This window comes from Bufo gargarizans, chromosome 6 (assembly GCF_014858855.1).
Source record: "Bufo gargarizans isolate SCDJY-AF-19 chromosome 6, ASM1485885v1, whole genome shotgun sequence".
Lineage (NCBI taxonomy): Eukaryota > Metazoa > Chordata > Amphibia > Anura > Bufonidae > Bufo > Bufo gargarizans.
In genome coordinates, this window is record NC_058085.1 from 146,398,069 (window position 1) to 146,414,160 (window position 16,092).

General features: G+C 45.6%; 2 protein-coding genes across 2 annotated transcripts; one reads left to right on the forward strand and one right to left on the reverse strand.

The window, feature by feature from the left end:
- Positions 1 to 1,508: 1,508 nt before the first annotated feature.
- AP5Z1 (adaptor related protein complex 5 subunit zeta 1) lies at positions 1,509 to 4,111 on the reverse strand. The gene has a single exon (XM_044297540.1). The coding sequence runs from the start codon at positions 4,066 to 4,068 to the stop codon at positions 1,666 to 1,668; it is 2,403 nt and encodes an 800-aa protein (XP_044153475.1). The 5' UTR covers positions 4,069 to 4,111; the 3' UTR covers positions 1,509 to 1,665.
- Positions 4,112 to 4,182: 71 nt separating this feature from the next.
- Positions 4,183 to 15,327, forward strand: DNAJC9 (DnaJ heat shock protein family (Hsp40) member C9). Its single transcript, XM_044296959.1, has 5 exons — positions 4,183 to 4,452; positions 8,868 to 9,008; positions 9,551 to 9,805; positions 13,407 to 13,493; positions 13,884 to 15,327. The coding sequence occupies exons 1-5, from the start codon at positions 4,270 to 4,272 to the stop codon at positions 14,004 to 14,006; spliced, it is 789 nt and encodes a 262-aa protein (XP_044152894.1). The 5' UTR covers positions 4,183 to 4,269; the 3' UTR covers positions 14,007 to 15,327.
- Positions 15,328 to 16,092: the final 765 nt, after the last annotated feature.

Consider the following 16,092-nt stretch of genomic DNA (forward strand, 5'->3'; position numbering starts at 1 on the left):
AGATTTACATGGCAGACAGGGCCAGGAGTAGGAGACCAACGCTGTCTGGCTCTGTCAATCTAGTGTAGCAGGGCGTGGCCAGAGGTGGGAGAACAGAGCCTCTAGGACAAGCATGTCAAACTCAAAGGCTAACATGGGCCAAAAAAACAAAATTTAAGTTTATGTGGGCCGCATCAAAAAATAAAAAAAATTTTTTTACAATATAATGCAGACGGATCCGTTCTGAACAGATCCACCGTCTGCATTATATGAGCGGATCCGTCTCAGACGGATCCGCTCTGAACGCAAGTGTGAAAGTAGCCTTAGGGGCGAGAACCTGGGATCTTTCATCCCTTGTCCTATTCAGCTCTATCAGGGTGAATAGCACTTCACACTGTCCCTGCTGCTCTGTGCCTTGTGCACACAGCATCAGGGATGTTACCATGGCAACCAGGGCTTCTGTAGCGTCCTGGCTGCCATGGTAACTGATCAGAGCCCCAGGCTTACACAGCTGGGGCTCCGATCAGAAGCTGCCACTGCACCACCAATGAGGGGGAGGGGAGAGGTCCCTGTGGCCACTGCCACCAATGATTTTAATACTGGGGGGGTTGAGAGGGGCTGGCGCACTGTGCCACCAATGATTTTAATGGGATGGGGGGGTTGAGGGGGGGCACACTGCACCACCAATGATAAATTACCCCTTTATACAGGAGGCTGGTACTGGCAGATCAGCAGTTAACCCCTCAGGTGCGGCACCTAAGGGGTTAACTGCCTCTGATCGCAGCTCCCCGTCAGGGGCAGGGTGCCGGCAATGCGATTCTGCTGCCGGCACCCGCCTCCTGTATTGTGTTAAAGACTGACTTTGTGCTGCCCATACTAACGGCAGAATAAGGTAGAGACAGGTGAGTTGATTTCAGAGGTCTGTCATTTATAAGTTAAAAGTAAGTGGTTGCCGAGAACCAACATCACAATCATTGCAGACTGGGCCTGGAAAAGAGTCCCGGCCACCTGAGAAGAGTCATGGTTATTCATGGATTCCTGCTCTCCCTGCCACCTGCTGATGACTGGCAGTCTAATATCTAGTTTTCTCCCCTTCTCTCTAGGAGAGAACTGCCAATCATCAGCAGGTGGGCGAGAGAGCAGGAGATTATGTATAACCAGGACTCTTCTCAGGTAGATGTGACTCTTCTCAAGGCCTGGGCTCCAATGATTATGATGCTGGTTCTCGGCAACCACTTACTTTTAGCTCATAAATGACACATTGCTGACATCAGCATTTCTGTCACCATTTTATTCTGCCCTTAGTGAGGTCAGCATAAAGTTGATGACAGGTTCCCTTTAATAGGGTTAAATCTAGTTACAGGAACCCTTTCAATCTACATTAAATTTCTAGCGCATAGCCAATTTCTACAGACTCTCCACAATTTACAATTACCTTCCATTTCAATTTTTTTTTGTTTTTACCAAGAACTACATATTTGTGTCACCCAAAAAAAAAAAACTGTAAACCATAAGACAAGACAATCAATAAAGACATAACCTATTTAATACTGGTTTAATACAGGCATAAAAATGGTTTTCATCCTTACAATATAAAGTTATTCTCGCAGCGTATTTGCAAAATAAAGATAGAAAGTCCATGTAAAGATTAGTCTGATGGACGGTAGCCATTACTGCTCCAGTCACTCATCCAGGCAGTGTCTTCTCTCTCAGCAACAAATAACTTGAGGTACGAATAGCAAGTGGCAGAGAGGAAGATGGATCACGGTGAAAATTTGGCTTGGAAACCTCAGGAGGAGGAGTCAGAACAAACTGTGCCACACTAGGCACCTTCAACAGGTTTAGAAGTTCTGTGGCTCGTATAAGAATCTGTTCACTGTCCTCCTCCCCGTATGCAGAGATCATGGCTGAGCTCTGTACACATGACCTCATCTTGGATAAGTATAACGAAACCCTTGGAATGAGATCCTGGCTACGCGACGCCAGTTTGGCAAGTGTAGTCATAAGAGTTGTAATAACACGAGGTGAGGAGATTGGCGTACTGGAAGAACCACGAAGCTGGGTGATCTCAAACAGTAGTGCTTCCAGAACCTCAAAGACCCTATTGATTTGTTCTACGGTGCATCTCTTGTCATAGGACACGGCCAGATATTCTCCCAAAGCCCAGACCACATGTGCAAATAATGGTTCCTTGTTCTGGATGTTACCAATCGTACTTACAAAGTCTAGCAACTCTCTAGAAAGTTCTACAACAACAGAGGGGTATTGGTGGCACAGGTTAGGTAGCTGAGCACTTAGAATGCCTTGCACCTCAGTCTGGAATGAAAGGGATTCATATAGGAGACCACTGCGCTCAAGGAACGTTAAGATAACTTTATTCACAAGAGGACCATCAGCAAACTTTGAGATGACATTGACATAGAGCTGAAGGAGGCATGGAACAATCTGAGAACATTGAAGGACACGGGGAGAACTGTTCCTGTCTGCAAGGATCTGGCGAAGTTTAATGAATCCTTCTGGAGGAAGCCCATTCCAGGCCTCATTACGTAACAGATACTGGAACAACGTGCCGTAAATCGGATGGCGATAGGCCTCTGTAGATGATGGTGGCAACGCGGAAGGGTCTAGGCCGTGCTTCTCCATTGAGGACACAATAAGATGGACTTCCATTGCTGCTGTAAGGCATGGGAGATCCAGCAAAGTATGAAGCATCTCAATAGCAGACTCTGGACTAATGAGTATAGGAAGAAGAGCCACAAATTCTGATATCAGTGATGGAGCATTCCATGCCAGAAGCTTCATTATGCTGGGAAAGCTCCCTCTGAAAGCCTCCACATTCTCAACCAGAAAGGAGCCATTGGTCCTGCAAAACCTGACAAACTGAAATGCAAACAGAGGTTGATGAAACATGTCAGAGGGCACTTTGGTGAAGAGATGTCTGTACACCGCCTCCGATTCCACAGCAGCAGCTTCACTGTGGTTGAGATAGAACTGAGCCACTGGAAGAAGCACAAGGGCCAAAGATGGGTCAGAACAAACCCTGGCATGCAGGATCTTCATGAGCGGCAAAGTGCGATACAGGAAGGACACATCCTGCTTACACAGAACATCTATCAGGGACACTGCTTCCACCAGGCATGCCTTCTGTAGGTCTGCGTCGGACTTCTTCAGGGGCTTTCGGTTGCACTGCTCAATGAGTCTCAGGCAGTATTCAAAGGCCTTTTCTCTAAGGCGTTCTCTCGGTGGCAGGAGGCGGCTTGAAGTTGAAGAGGCAGAGACCATGGAGACCACAGAACCTTCTACCTCAGATTTGTCTTCAGAACCAGCATTACCATATGTCCCATAATGGAGGAGCCAATGGCGCAGGGTGGAGAAGCCCTGGATATTCATCCACTGGTCCTCGGTGTAGTTCTGGCTGTGGTTGAGCACGGTGAAGAAGTCTGTTGCGATGGATCCGTCCACCTCAGAGATATGGCTGGGCTGTTTCACCCGTTGGCTGGAGAAGAAGCCTCCGGGGGCAGAGGAGCCCACCTGTGGGATGGTGGCATAGCGCAGCCAGTCCGTCAGTTTCTTGTGGACAATGTTGACGTGTTCTTCCTGTAGACTCTCAGCACAGACACCAGATACCCTCAGCAGAGCAGGGAGGAATGCTCTAAGGCTGTGGCCCTCAGGGGCCCGCATCTCCAAAGTTTGGCAAATACATTGCCCTAGTTCCATAATGTCACTGGGAGAGCCCTGGGCCAAGATGATGGAAAACACAGGGCCCCAGGGCTGCTGCGTGGGGGCCCATGACACTGTCACCAATGGGGAGGGACACAGCTGGCACAAGATGGCAGCACACACAGCCTGTACCTGAGCTGGGGTTTGTAGACTGCACACAGCTTCTTGCATTTGCACCACCAGGGCCGGATCCAATTTGCGGCGCCCCCTACTGGCAGAGAGGATGAGGTGCAGCCTCCGTAGACTGTCTAAGCGCTCCACGTCCCCGCTGAGCAGCTGACTCCGTGTCCGGGCACAGAATTTCTCCAGCTCCTCATCTCCGAGCTCTCTGGCCTGCCGAAGCAGACTATCCGCTGCCGAACTAAACATCGCCCTGCTTCCAGCAGCGCCGAACTTCTTCCTTGTCAGTATACATAAAGCTTTGAAGTTTGACAGGAAATGACGTTACTCGTGAACAGCCAATGAGCTGTGGAGATCCCTAGACGCGCCAAAACCTGTCACGTGGGGAGTGTTATTACTGTTTGGTCGCCGCTTGTCTGTCATCTTTCTCGGGGTCTGTTCGGCTCCATCATGCCCAAGCTGCTAGAGAGCTGCGAGCGCCACTTCGGCAGTTCTGACCTGTACACCGTCCTGGGGGTGAGGAGGACGGCGGGGGAAGCGGAGGTTCGCCGGGGGTATCACAAAACCTCCCTAAAAGTGCATCCCGACCGGGTCGCTGAGGAGGATAAGGAAGAGGCCACCCTCAAGTTCCAGGTAAGTGTGGGAGACCCCGAGCACTGGCGGGACGCGGCCAGGCGGGAGGAGGCTGCACAGATGGGGGGTTGTGGTAAATCCACTCCCTGGATGTGAGCTGCACGGGCTCCCATTGTGTCCTGTGGATGGATGACTCCCTCAGGACATACACTTCCAGGACATACACTTCCATGATTTGTAAGATAAGGCAAAAGGTGTTTTTTTTTTTTTTTTTTTTTTGGGGGGAGGGGATTCCAATAAAAATTATGTGCCTGTTATGGTACCCCCTAGTGTTTTGATGCCCTCTGAGGACGTCAACCCTAATGTGTCCAGTAGTGTTGGGTGAGCATGCTTGGCACATCGCGGTGTTCGGCCGAATATTGTGTGTGCTTGAGTCAGTGTATTTAAATCTAATTTAGCCTCTGTTTCTATGCAGAAGATCGCTGTACAGTGAGGGAGTCCCTCAGTGTGAGTCCGCGGCTTAGGAGTCCTTGCTCTGACTCCATCTATAGCTATGTCCATGGGGACACCCAGTGTATTCAAATCAAATTTAGCCTCTATTTCTGAAAAGTTTCTGGCAGGATTTGAACTCACAACTTTCTACATTACAGCCATAAATCTTATCCATTACACTATAGAGCTGCATGGAGTCCCGGCGGCAGCACACGCAGTACTTTTAGTCTGGCTGCCTCTCTGTGTGTGCTGCCGCTGGAATTCCGCCCCCACACACATCGGCAGCACACACACAGAGAGGCCGCCAGACTAAGGGCTCTTTCACACCTGCGTTCTTTTCTTCCGGCATAGAGTTCCGTCGTCGGGGCTCTATGCCGGAAGAATCCTGATCAGTTTTATCCTAATGCATTCTGAATGGAGAGAAATCCGTTCAGGATGCATCAGGATGTCTTCAGTTCCGGAACGGAACGTTTTTTGGCTGGAGAAAATACCGCAGCATGCTGCGCTTCTTGCTCCGGCCAAAAATCGTGAACACTTGCCGCAAGGCTGGATCCGGAATTAATGCCCATTGAAAGGCATTGATCCGGATCCGGCCTTAAGCTAAACGTCGTTTCGGCGCATTGCCGGATCCGATGTTTAGCTTTTTCTGAATGGTTACCATGGCTGCCGGGACGCTAAAGTCCTGGCATCCATGGTAAAGTGTAGTGGGGAGCAGCATACTTACTGTCCGTGCGGCTCCCGGGGCGCTCCAGAGTGACGTCAGGGCGCCCCAAGTGCATGGATCACGTGATCGCATGGCATGTCATCCATGCGCATGAGGCGCTCTGACGTCATTCTGGAGCGCCTCGGGAGCCGCACGGACTGTAAGTATACCGCTCCCCCGCTCCCCACTACTACTATGGCAACCAGGACTTTAATAGCGTCCTGGCTGCCATAGTAACACTGAACGCATTTTGAAGACGGATCCGTCTTCAAATGCTTTCAGTTCACTTGCGTTTTTCTGGATCCGGCGTGTACTTCCGGCAAGTGGAGTACACGTCGGATCCGGACAACGCAAGTGTGAAAGAGGCCTTAAAGTACTGCGTGTGCTGCTGCCGGGACTCCGCCCCCATTATAGTGCAGGCTATTCACCCGCTGGAACAGCCTGCTGGAGTCCCCTGCCGCTAGTGTGAAAGTACCCTAAATTAGATTTAAATACCCTGGGTGTCCCCAAGCACTGACTCCATATGTGGACATAGTTATATATGGAGTCAGAGCAGGGACTCCTAAGCCGAACTAGAGTACCGACACCCTCCCCTCTTCAGAGCAGGGGGTGCCTGGTTTAATGCTCGGGTTCTTCTATTGTGCTCAGTCCAGTGCTGGAGATCACGCGTGCTCAGTAGTTAAAGGGGTTCTCTGGAAATTAAGAAAATGAAAATACTTAAATATTACTTTATTATAAATATATTCCCCAATACCTTCATTAGTTATAATGGCAAATTTTTTCTAGGGAGCAATCGTCAGGGGAATCAAAATGTCTGCCGTCCTATTAGTACACACAACCTGTCCTAATCACACAGCAGGACAAGTTACTTCACAACACTGATCTATAGTCTGTCTTTTCTGTACTTCATGTCTCCTCATGAACTCCAGGCGGAACAGAGCCAAACTGATGCATTCTGAACGGATCCGCATCCATTCAGAATGCATTGGGGCTGAACTGAACCTTTTGGGGCCGCTTATGAGAGCCTTAAAACGGATCTCGCAGGCAGAACCCCAAATGCAAGTGTGAAAGTAGCCTAATGTAACGTCTCCATGACCCTGCAGACCAGTTACTTTCATTGCTTAGCCTAGCAAATATGATACAATATTAGGGATTGCCTATTTAGCCCAAACTGCTGCCATACTGCTTAACTTTTGACAGCTCTAGTTAGAAGTTGGGGAGAAAAAGACCAACTTGGCTTGTATGGAGCTTCTATTATCAGGGACAGTATAAATGTATTCCTGCAGATTCTGCTGGGTCCTGGAGGCAGAGCTGCACAATGAAGTGCATCTGCAATAGGCTGCACTCCTAGTGCACCTAAGGAGCAGAATCTGCCTAAATAAAAGTTCATATTCACACTGCTCTTGATGATATCAGCTTCACAAAAGGCATGTTTCTTGCTCTCCTATCCTCGGCCTATAGCCGTCAGCGGTTCTGCATGATCAAAATGGCTGACAAAGTCCCTTTAATATTTAAGTGCTGCAATCAGGATCTCTGTCAGTATCTGAGGGCGACATAAACCTGGTGACAGATGCCTTTGTAGGATATGCTAGAAATGTCTGATAGATGGGTGGGGGGAGGGTCTCATGGCTGATGTGGGTAGAGAGGTGACCATACATAAAAGCTTCTTCTATTTGCACAGCCCCATAGAAGTGAGTGGCCCCTTTCCATACACTGCAGTTGGCAGATAGGAGTCTGAGGATCCAGTTTCCAAAATAATTGTCCCATATTAAGTGTAGATGCAGAAGAGCAGAATAAGGCTACTTTCACATTTGCGTTCGGGGCTCCGCTTGTGAGTTCCGTTTAAAGGCTCTCACAAGCGGCCCCGAACGGATCCGTCCAGCCCTAATGCATTCTGAGTGGATGCGGATCCGCTCAGAATGCATCAGTCTGGCAGCGTTTGGGCTCCGCTCCGCTCAGCAGGCGGACACCTGAACGCTGCAAGCAGCGTTCGGGTATCCGCCCGGCCGTGAGGAGGCAAACGGATCCATCCAGACTTACAATGGAAGTCAATGGGGACGGATCCATTTTAATTTGACACCATATGGCTCAATTTTCAAACTGATCCGTCCCCCATTGACTTTCAATGTAAAGTCAAAACGGATCCGTTTGCATTACCATGAACAAAAAAAAAAAAAATAGTTTTTTTTTTTGTGTTCATGGTAATGCGAACGGATCTAAGCGTTTTCATTATAGGTGCGGATCCGTCTGTGCAGATACCAGACGGATCTGCACCTAAACTAGGGGTGCACCAAAATTCCGGCGGCCGAAAATGGGCCTAATACATTTCGGCCGATATTGGTACATATCGGCAGAAAATATGGTTGGTTATATACAGGGCTTTTTTTCTGGCGGAACGCACCGGAACGGCGTTCCGCCACCTTTTGACATCGCAGCCTGCCATGCTCCAGCATCGCAGGCTGCGATGTATCAGCGGGGAGGAGCTGGGGGCCGGTGCGTTCACTGTGCTCCGGCCCCCCAGCTCCAGTAGTTATAAAATGTGTACAATTAATAAGGAATCTATTCATGAGGCCCCCTCTGCAGTAGAACATTCAATATAGCCACATCCTACTCACAGGGCTGTTATCTTAATGCTGGCCGGCCGGGCAGACGAGCGGCAGCGTCACGACTGACGTCATGTGCCCGGCCTACTTTCTGAATGAAGGAGGCGGCTCAGGCATGTGACGTCAGTCGTGACGCTGCCGCTCGTCTGCCCGGCCGGCCAGCATTAAGATAACAGCCCTGTGAGTAGGATGTGGCTATATTGAATGTTCTACTGCAGAGGGGGCCTCATGAATAGATTCCTTATTAATTGTACACATTTTATAACTAGTCTGTACTGGAGCGGCAATGGTGGGGGGGGGGTCGGTCTGTGGATGGCACTGTTATGGGGTGGGTGGGGGTCTGTGGATGGCACTGTTATGGGGTGGGTGGGGGTCTGTGGATGGCACTGTTATGGGGTGGGTGGGGGTCTGTGGATGGCACTGTTATAAAATCATTTAAAAAAAAAAGTATTTTAAAAGTATTTGGGCAAAAAGGCGTTTTCGGTCAAAGGCTTCCTGAATTTTCGGTTTCGGACCAGAATTTTCATTTCGGTGCACCCCTAACCTAAATGCAAGTGTGAAAGTAGCCTTACCCTTTACACTGTCCTGATGATGATGATGGTGTATATGGCACCAGCTCATCCATGTTGTATCAGTGTTTTTGGTTTAGTCCCCTAACCTAACATTTTTGTATGAAGGTACTTGGAAAAGTGTATTCTATTCTCAGCGACAAGGAGCAAAGAGCTTTGTATGATGAGCAGGGGATTGTGGATGAAGAGTCCGACACCATCTCCCAAGACCGGAACTGGGAAGAGTACTGGCGCCTGATGTTTAGGAAGGTATTGTTACCCAAGGTTTTTTCTGCTTTGTGTAAAATCATTTCTTTAAAAGGGTTTTCTGAGGGTTAAAATTATTATTATTATTTTTTTTTTTTTACTTCAGAATAAGTCATCGGTATCTGATCGTTGGGGGTCTGACACCTTGGACCCCTGCCGATCAGTTATTTCAGAAGGCAGCGGCGCTCCAGTGAGCGATGTGGCCTTCTCACAGCTTACCAAGCACAATGCCATACATTGTGTATAACGCTCCTAGGCCAAGTGATTGATAAACGTGACATCACTGGCCCAGGAAAAGCACAAAAAAGGGTGCGGCGCTCATAGGAGCAATGCTGATTGGTGGGGTCCTGGGTGTCATACACCCACTAATCAGATACTTAGGCCAAAGGGACCACAGCTGCAGCTTGGCTTCATGTACATGAGCTAAACAGTGTGTCTTATTTTTATGAATATATATATATATATATATATATATATATATATATATATATATATATATATATATATATATATATACACATATACACATTTTTTTTTTTTTTTAGATCACTGTAGAAGACATAAAAGCATATGAAGAAAAGTATAAAGGATCAGAGGAAGAACGAGCCGATATAATACAAGCATATTTGGACTTTGAAGGAGACATGGATAACATCATGGATTCTGTTATACTTGCTGAAATTGATGATGAACCCAGGATCAAGGATATTATTCAGAAGGCTATTAAAAAGAAAGAGGTTCCGGCTTATGACGTCTTTGTGAAAGAATCCAAGAAGAAACGTGACCAACGCAAGAAAAGGGTGAGGCCCAGATACCTGGTCACATAGATAAAATGTGAATTTAAGAGCTTGGTTACAGCAGTACTTGGGCATCATTTTGTTTTTACAGGATTTGCTTCAGACCTTACTATGAAGTCAGTTTGTGTTTCTTCTATGGAAAGCCTTGATCCTCTTATGACGTCATCTGTGTACCTGCAAAGTGTCCTAGCCTTCACTGTCGTGTTCCTGTTCAGAGACTTGCATTTAGCTGCACAGTATGGGTTACCAAATGTAGTCTGATGCAGCTTTCACAATCTATTGTGTTGAATGATACAACTGGCCTTGTTAATGTCGCCATCCTTCTAAAAGAAGTCACCATTTTATTAGCAGGGACTGGGCTCCTGCCTTTTAGCAACCCTGTATGGACACTGGGCCTGATTATGCATCCATAGCTATCTAACATCAGAAGACTGCACGTTACATGACTATGGATGCAACATCACTGAGTGTATATTTGAGCTTTATATGGATCACTGGTGCAGGATGGGAACAGACTTGCTGTCCAAATAATAGACAACTGTTAGCTGCAACCTACTCAACCGGAACCATAAATGTCTGATTTGGTGAGGGTTTGACCATTGGACCGGCTTGGTCTTATGTTGTTGCTCCCTAGAGGAAAAAGAATAAAAAAAATATGATAATAATAAAATATAGTACGTGTGGAACCCTAACCAAAATACCCCAATAAACAATGCCACGTGTTTCAAAGTACAAAACAGATCTTTATTAATTGGTCCAAAAAGGACATGCATGACACAACATATAACAAAAATAACATATCCATGCGAGAAGTGCTATGATGTAAAGAAAACCCCCCAGAATAATAAGTCAGGTAAGTAAATGTAATGCTCTAATCTTAACAGTAACTGAAATGGTGTAATACTGTGGGGGATACTGGGTGTTAGGCATGTGCAAATGAGTAATTGCCTATAAGCCCCACAAAGAACTCGGGTGTAAAAATACAAAAACATAAAAAGATCGTCGCAACATGCAACCAATTGCTGAGGCAGAATACACCCATGTAACCTCCTAAACAATTGCCTGTAGTCCAAAGTGGAGGGAGGGGAAATAGACCGTAATGTGATGGGAATAAAAATTCATCTCAAGTAAGAGCTTTTGCAAAACAAGTTCCACAGTTAATAAAGTTAAATCCCCAACCACCACTAAGGTACATGCACTAGTGATACAAGAAAGGAGCAAAAAGTAAAAAAAAAAAAACATACGATACTGACCAAACTGGGGAGGACAAAAGCCCAAAGTATGTTCAGGGGGAGTGAGGAAGCATGTCCGTGAAACGTACTTTGGGCTTTTGTCAGTGTGGTCAGTATCTTATGCTCCTTTCTTGTATCACTAGTGCATGTACCTTAGTGGTGGTTGGGGATTTAACTTTATTAACTGTGGGACTTGTTTTGCAAAAGCTCTTACTTGAGATGAATTTTTATTCCCATCACATTACGGTCTATTTCCCCTCCCTCCACTTTGGACTACAGGCAATTGTTTAGGAGGTTACATGGGTGTATTCTGCCTCAGCAATTGGTTGCATGTTGCGACGATCTTTTTATGTTTTTTGTTTTTTTTACACCAGAGTTCTTTGTGGGGCTTATAGGCAATTACTCATTTGCACATGCCTAACACCCAGTATCCCCCACAGTATTACACCATTTAAGTTACTGTTAAGATTAGAGCATTACATTTACTTACCCGACTTTTTTTTTTTTAACATCATGGCACTTCTCCCATGGATATTTTATGTTGTCATGCTTGTCCTTTTTGGACCAATTTAGGCTACTTTCACACTAGCGTTCGTCGGTCCGCTCGTGAGCTCCGTTTGAAGGGGCTCACGAGCGGACCCGAACGCAGCCGTCCAGCCCTGATGCAGTCTGAATGGAGCGGATCCGCTCAGACTGCATCAGTCTGGCGGCGTTCAGCCTCCGCTCCGCTCGCCTCCACACGGACAGGCGGACAGCTGAACGCTGCTTGCAGCGTTCGGGTGTCCGCCTGGCCGTGCGGATCCGTCCAGACTTACAATGTAAGTCAATGGGGATGGATCCGTTTGAAGATGCCACAATATGGCTCAATCTTCAGGCGGATCCGTCCCCCATTGACTTTACATTGAAAGTCTGGACGGATCCGTACGAGGCTATTTTCACACTTAGCTGTTATATGCTAAAAATAATGCAGACGGATCCGTTCTGAACGGAGCCTCCGTCTGCATTATTATGATCGGATCCGATCGAACGCTAGTGTGAAAGTAACCTAATAAAGATCTGTTTTGTACTTTAAAATGTCTGGCATTGTTTATTGGGGTATTTTGCTCCCCTAGAGGCAAAATATACACGTGGCCGCTCTTTAGGCCTTAGGCTACTTTCACATCTGCGTTTTTGCTGGATCAGTCATGGATCAGCAAAAAATGTTTCCCTCATGATAATACAACCGGCTCAATCCGTTATGAATGGATCTGGTTGTATTATCTCTAAAATAGCCATGACCGATCCTAAAACCATTGTAAGTCAATGGGGGACGGATCTGTTTTTTCTTTTGTGTCAGAGTAAACTGATCAGTCTCTATTGACTTACATTGTGTTTCATGCCTGACCAGTCTTGCTCCACATCCCAGAACGCACTCAAAAACACTGCTTTCAGCGCTTTTGTGTGCGTCATGGGAATGCAATGAAACGGAACAGAATGCATTCTGGTGCACTCCATTCCCTTCAGTTCTGTCCCCATTGACAATGAATGGGGACACAACTGAAGCTTTTCCCCCACTATTGAGATCTTATGATGGATCTCAATAGCTGAAAGGGAAAGCGCAGATGTGAAAGTAGCCTAATGTCAGTGATTGTGAGCCAAAACCAGGAGTGGAGGCTACACAGAGATATTATATATCTATATACGATTAAGGCCTTAGGGCTCATTCAGGCGACAGTATGTTTTGCAGTCCGCAAAAGACACCGGCCGTTTGCATTCCCCATTTTGTGGAACGGAACGGCCAGCCCTATGATAGAAATGTCTATTCTTGTACACAATTTCGGACAAAAATAGGACATTTTCTATCTTTTTTGCAGGGCCACGGAACAGGAATACGGATGCGGACTCAAATATACGGTTGTCCGAATGAGTTCTTAGACTCGCTAACTTTTCATTAACGGTTCACTTGAACAGTGGAGGTCCAGGTCACCTGTTATAGCCATCTGAATGGAGCCTAGCAGTGAATTGGAGATTCAGAAATGGGTTCTATTTCTTCCCCCCCCCTTCCCAATCATTTGTTTGTGGCATATCCAATCTATATGCCATAAATATCTGCAAATTATGCACGAAAGTATTCTGGAAGTGGTTTAGAAACTCAACAATATCTACGGCCATAGCAATTTTTTCTTCCTGACTCAAATATTAAAATGTGACTTTTGCCATGTTGGCACCAGACCATGTGATAGTTGTTTTGCAAGTTGCTTTTGTATTGTACTTTTGCAATAGATTGCGAGATTGAGCACATTATCCAGAAGAAAAGAGGATTAGCTCTGTAGATGGCAGGTGTAAAATGTCACATGGAAAGGAGTGCTGCTTAAAAAAAATCTTTATTTTAGGCTCATGAAGAAGCGGCAGAAGCTGAAGCAATGAAAAAGGAAATTGGGCTTGGTGATGGAGAGGATGACTTAAAAGCTCTGATTCAAGTAAGACTGCTTCCATATCCTCAGATTACTTATATCTTTTCTTAATGTTTAATATTGATGGCCTACCTTCAGGATAGGCCATCAGTATCTGATCGGTGAGGGTACAATTCCTGACACCCTGCCGATCAGCTGTTTGAAGATGTCACAATGCTCTACTGAGAGTCCTATTCAAGTGAATGGGCCTGGCTTCAGCAATGCCAAGCATAGCCACTATTCAATGAAAGGTGCTGTGCTTGGTAAGCTCACTAGAGCGTTGTGACTTCTTTAAACAGATGATTGACTGTGGTGCAAATTGTCAGACCACCACCTATCCTGAGGATACACCATCAATATTAAACTCCCAGAAACCCCTTTTTAACCTCTTCTAACTGAATGTGTTTCAACTTTCAGAAGAGACAGCAGGATCGGGAGAAGGAAGTCGATAGCTTCATGGCAGAACTGGAAGCAAAGTACTGCAACAATACCAAAAAGGGAGGGAAAAAGTCTGCAGCACCAAAGAGGGGAAAAAAGTGACCCGCTGATTGAAGGAGTGAACAAAGACCGTTTCCAGTGTCCTGATTTCAATTATAGCCGTTTGTATTCTGGTGTCCTGCACACCGTCTATGGTCAGCAAACCTGTACCATAGAATAGCTTAGCTGATGTAGGTGATACTCTTCCCAGTAAGCTGAAATGTGGGTGAGACTACAGAATTTAATGGGAAGGGTACTTTCACATAAGGCTAGTTTCACGCCTCTGGTGTGCAGCTGCGGCATGGCTGTTCCAGCAGACAAGTGGAGAGTCGGCTGGACACAAACCGCAGCATGCAGCAGTTTGTGTCCATCCGGTTCTCCGCTGGACCTCACCCTTGAGGTGTAAAAGTAGCCTAAGCAGTTTTTGAAGGCAAAGCAATGAGTGGATAGTAAAAGGACAGTACATAAGGTAGGTTCTTGTCTTTTCAAATACACTCATTTTGACTTCAAAAACTGCATCAGAATTGCTTGTGTGATGGCTACTCGGCACATGTTTCTTATACTGCACTTGTGCTTTTTTATTTTACTGGTGTTCTATCTAATATAGATGTACATGGTCTTTGTGGTGTCTGCAAAAAAAAACTTGGATATTTAAATAAGCAAAACTTAACTAAAATCTAAGTAAAGGTGAAGGTCAGTTCAGGAGAAGGGAATAATCCCCTGGCAGATGCTTGTGCTTACCTTGTATTGAGAACAAAAGATTGGACATGTTGAAATCAAGCTAATTCTGTTCCTTAACATCTAACCAGTCAGCCAGTCTTGTTAAAATTGGTTGACCTTCATCTAATGTTTATTGCCACCTTTTACACATAATAATTCCTTTTGCTTTACAGAATTTTCCCTACCTTCATTAACCCAGTGTGAGATCTCAGAGTAGACACTTTATCGGTCACCTAGTGTGACTGCTATGGTCAGGCTAGTGTTGGATGCAATCTATAATTCCAGGGGCTCCAGAGGTCCCAAATTCTTCATCAGTATGGCTGCTTTCTGCACGTCTTTTCTTTACAGTTATATTAAACTGTGACATAAACTGCACACTATTTATTTTAAATGGTGAGCTTTAAGTGGTCTTTTTTAGGCAGAGGAATCAAGGTAGTAGAAGGGAAACTCTTCAACACGTGACCCAAAAGGCAGTGCTTACATGGACCAAGGTCATTAATCTTTTTATTATGTGACAAACAAGTGGTTGATTGCTGGTCCCTTCTGATCTGATTTTCCTATGGTTCCCTGTATCCCTCTTCCTCTAAATTGTTTGCAATGTAACATTTTGCTTAAAGTTACTTCTGGTTTGTACAGGCTTTTCAATAAAATAATGAAACTTAAAGCTTGTGTGTTTTTTTTTTTTTAAATCTCCCCCCTGTAATTTTAAACTTGTAGACTAGGCAAAAAAAAGGCTGACTGGAAGCCCATGGCCACCAGTCATATTGTAGGTTCTGTTTATAGAGGCTATTTAGAAGATGAAAGCAGTGACTCCACGGGACAACCACTACTCCATTGGTATGGAACAAATTTTTACTTGTTTTATTTGTACGTGGTAACAGTAAGAACTGAACTTTAGTGTGGTGGAGTATGAGTGTGGACCCATCCATCTTTTCAAATATAAGTGTATATTACTGTAATCCTAGATCTACAGTAGCTCATTCTGACAGATGCTGCTGATAACCACAATCTTATTCTTGGTTTAGTATCATGATCCTTTGGTTAGTCAGTTTTTTTCAGCAGCAGGAAAATCCACTGTTGGTCAGATTTGCGCGACCATCTGAGCATCTTATGTGACCTCAACATGCAGTACCATTACACAGAGACTTGTCCCTCACTGACTATGAACCTGTGTCAGTGTTTTGAAACGTGTAAGTGACATTCATGGATGTATGTTGTCGTCTTGTATTAATATGATGAACTTTGCTGTCAGTCACTGATAGCTCCGCCTCCTTGACTTCAGTCCAGAATGAGCACAGATATAAATATGCAAATTACAAATCAATCTGCTCTGCTCCTCCTGCTCTATAACATGCTGCCTTCAGTTCAGATACCCTTCAGGTTCCCTTGAACATATGTGTTTTGTTTAGTTTTTTTGTTTGTTTTTCAG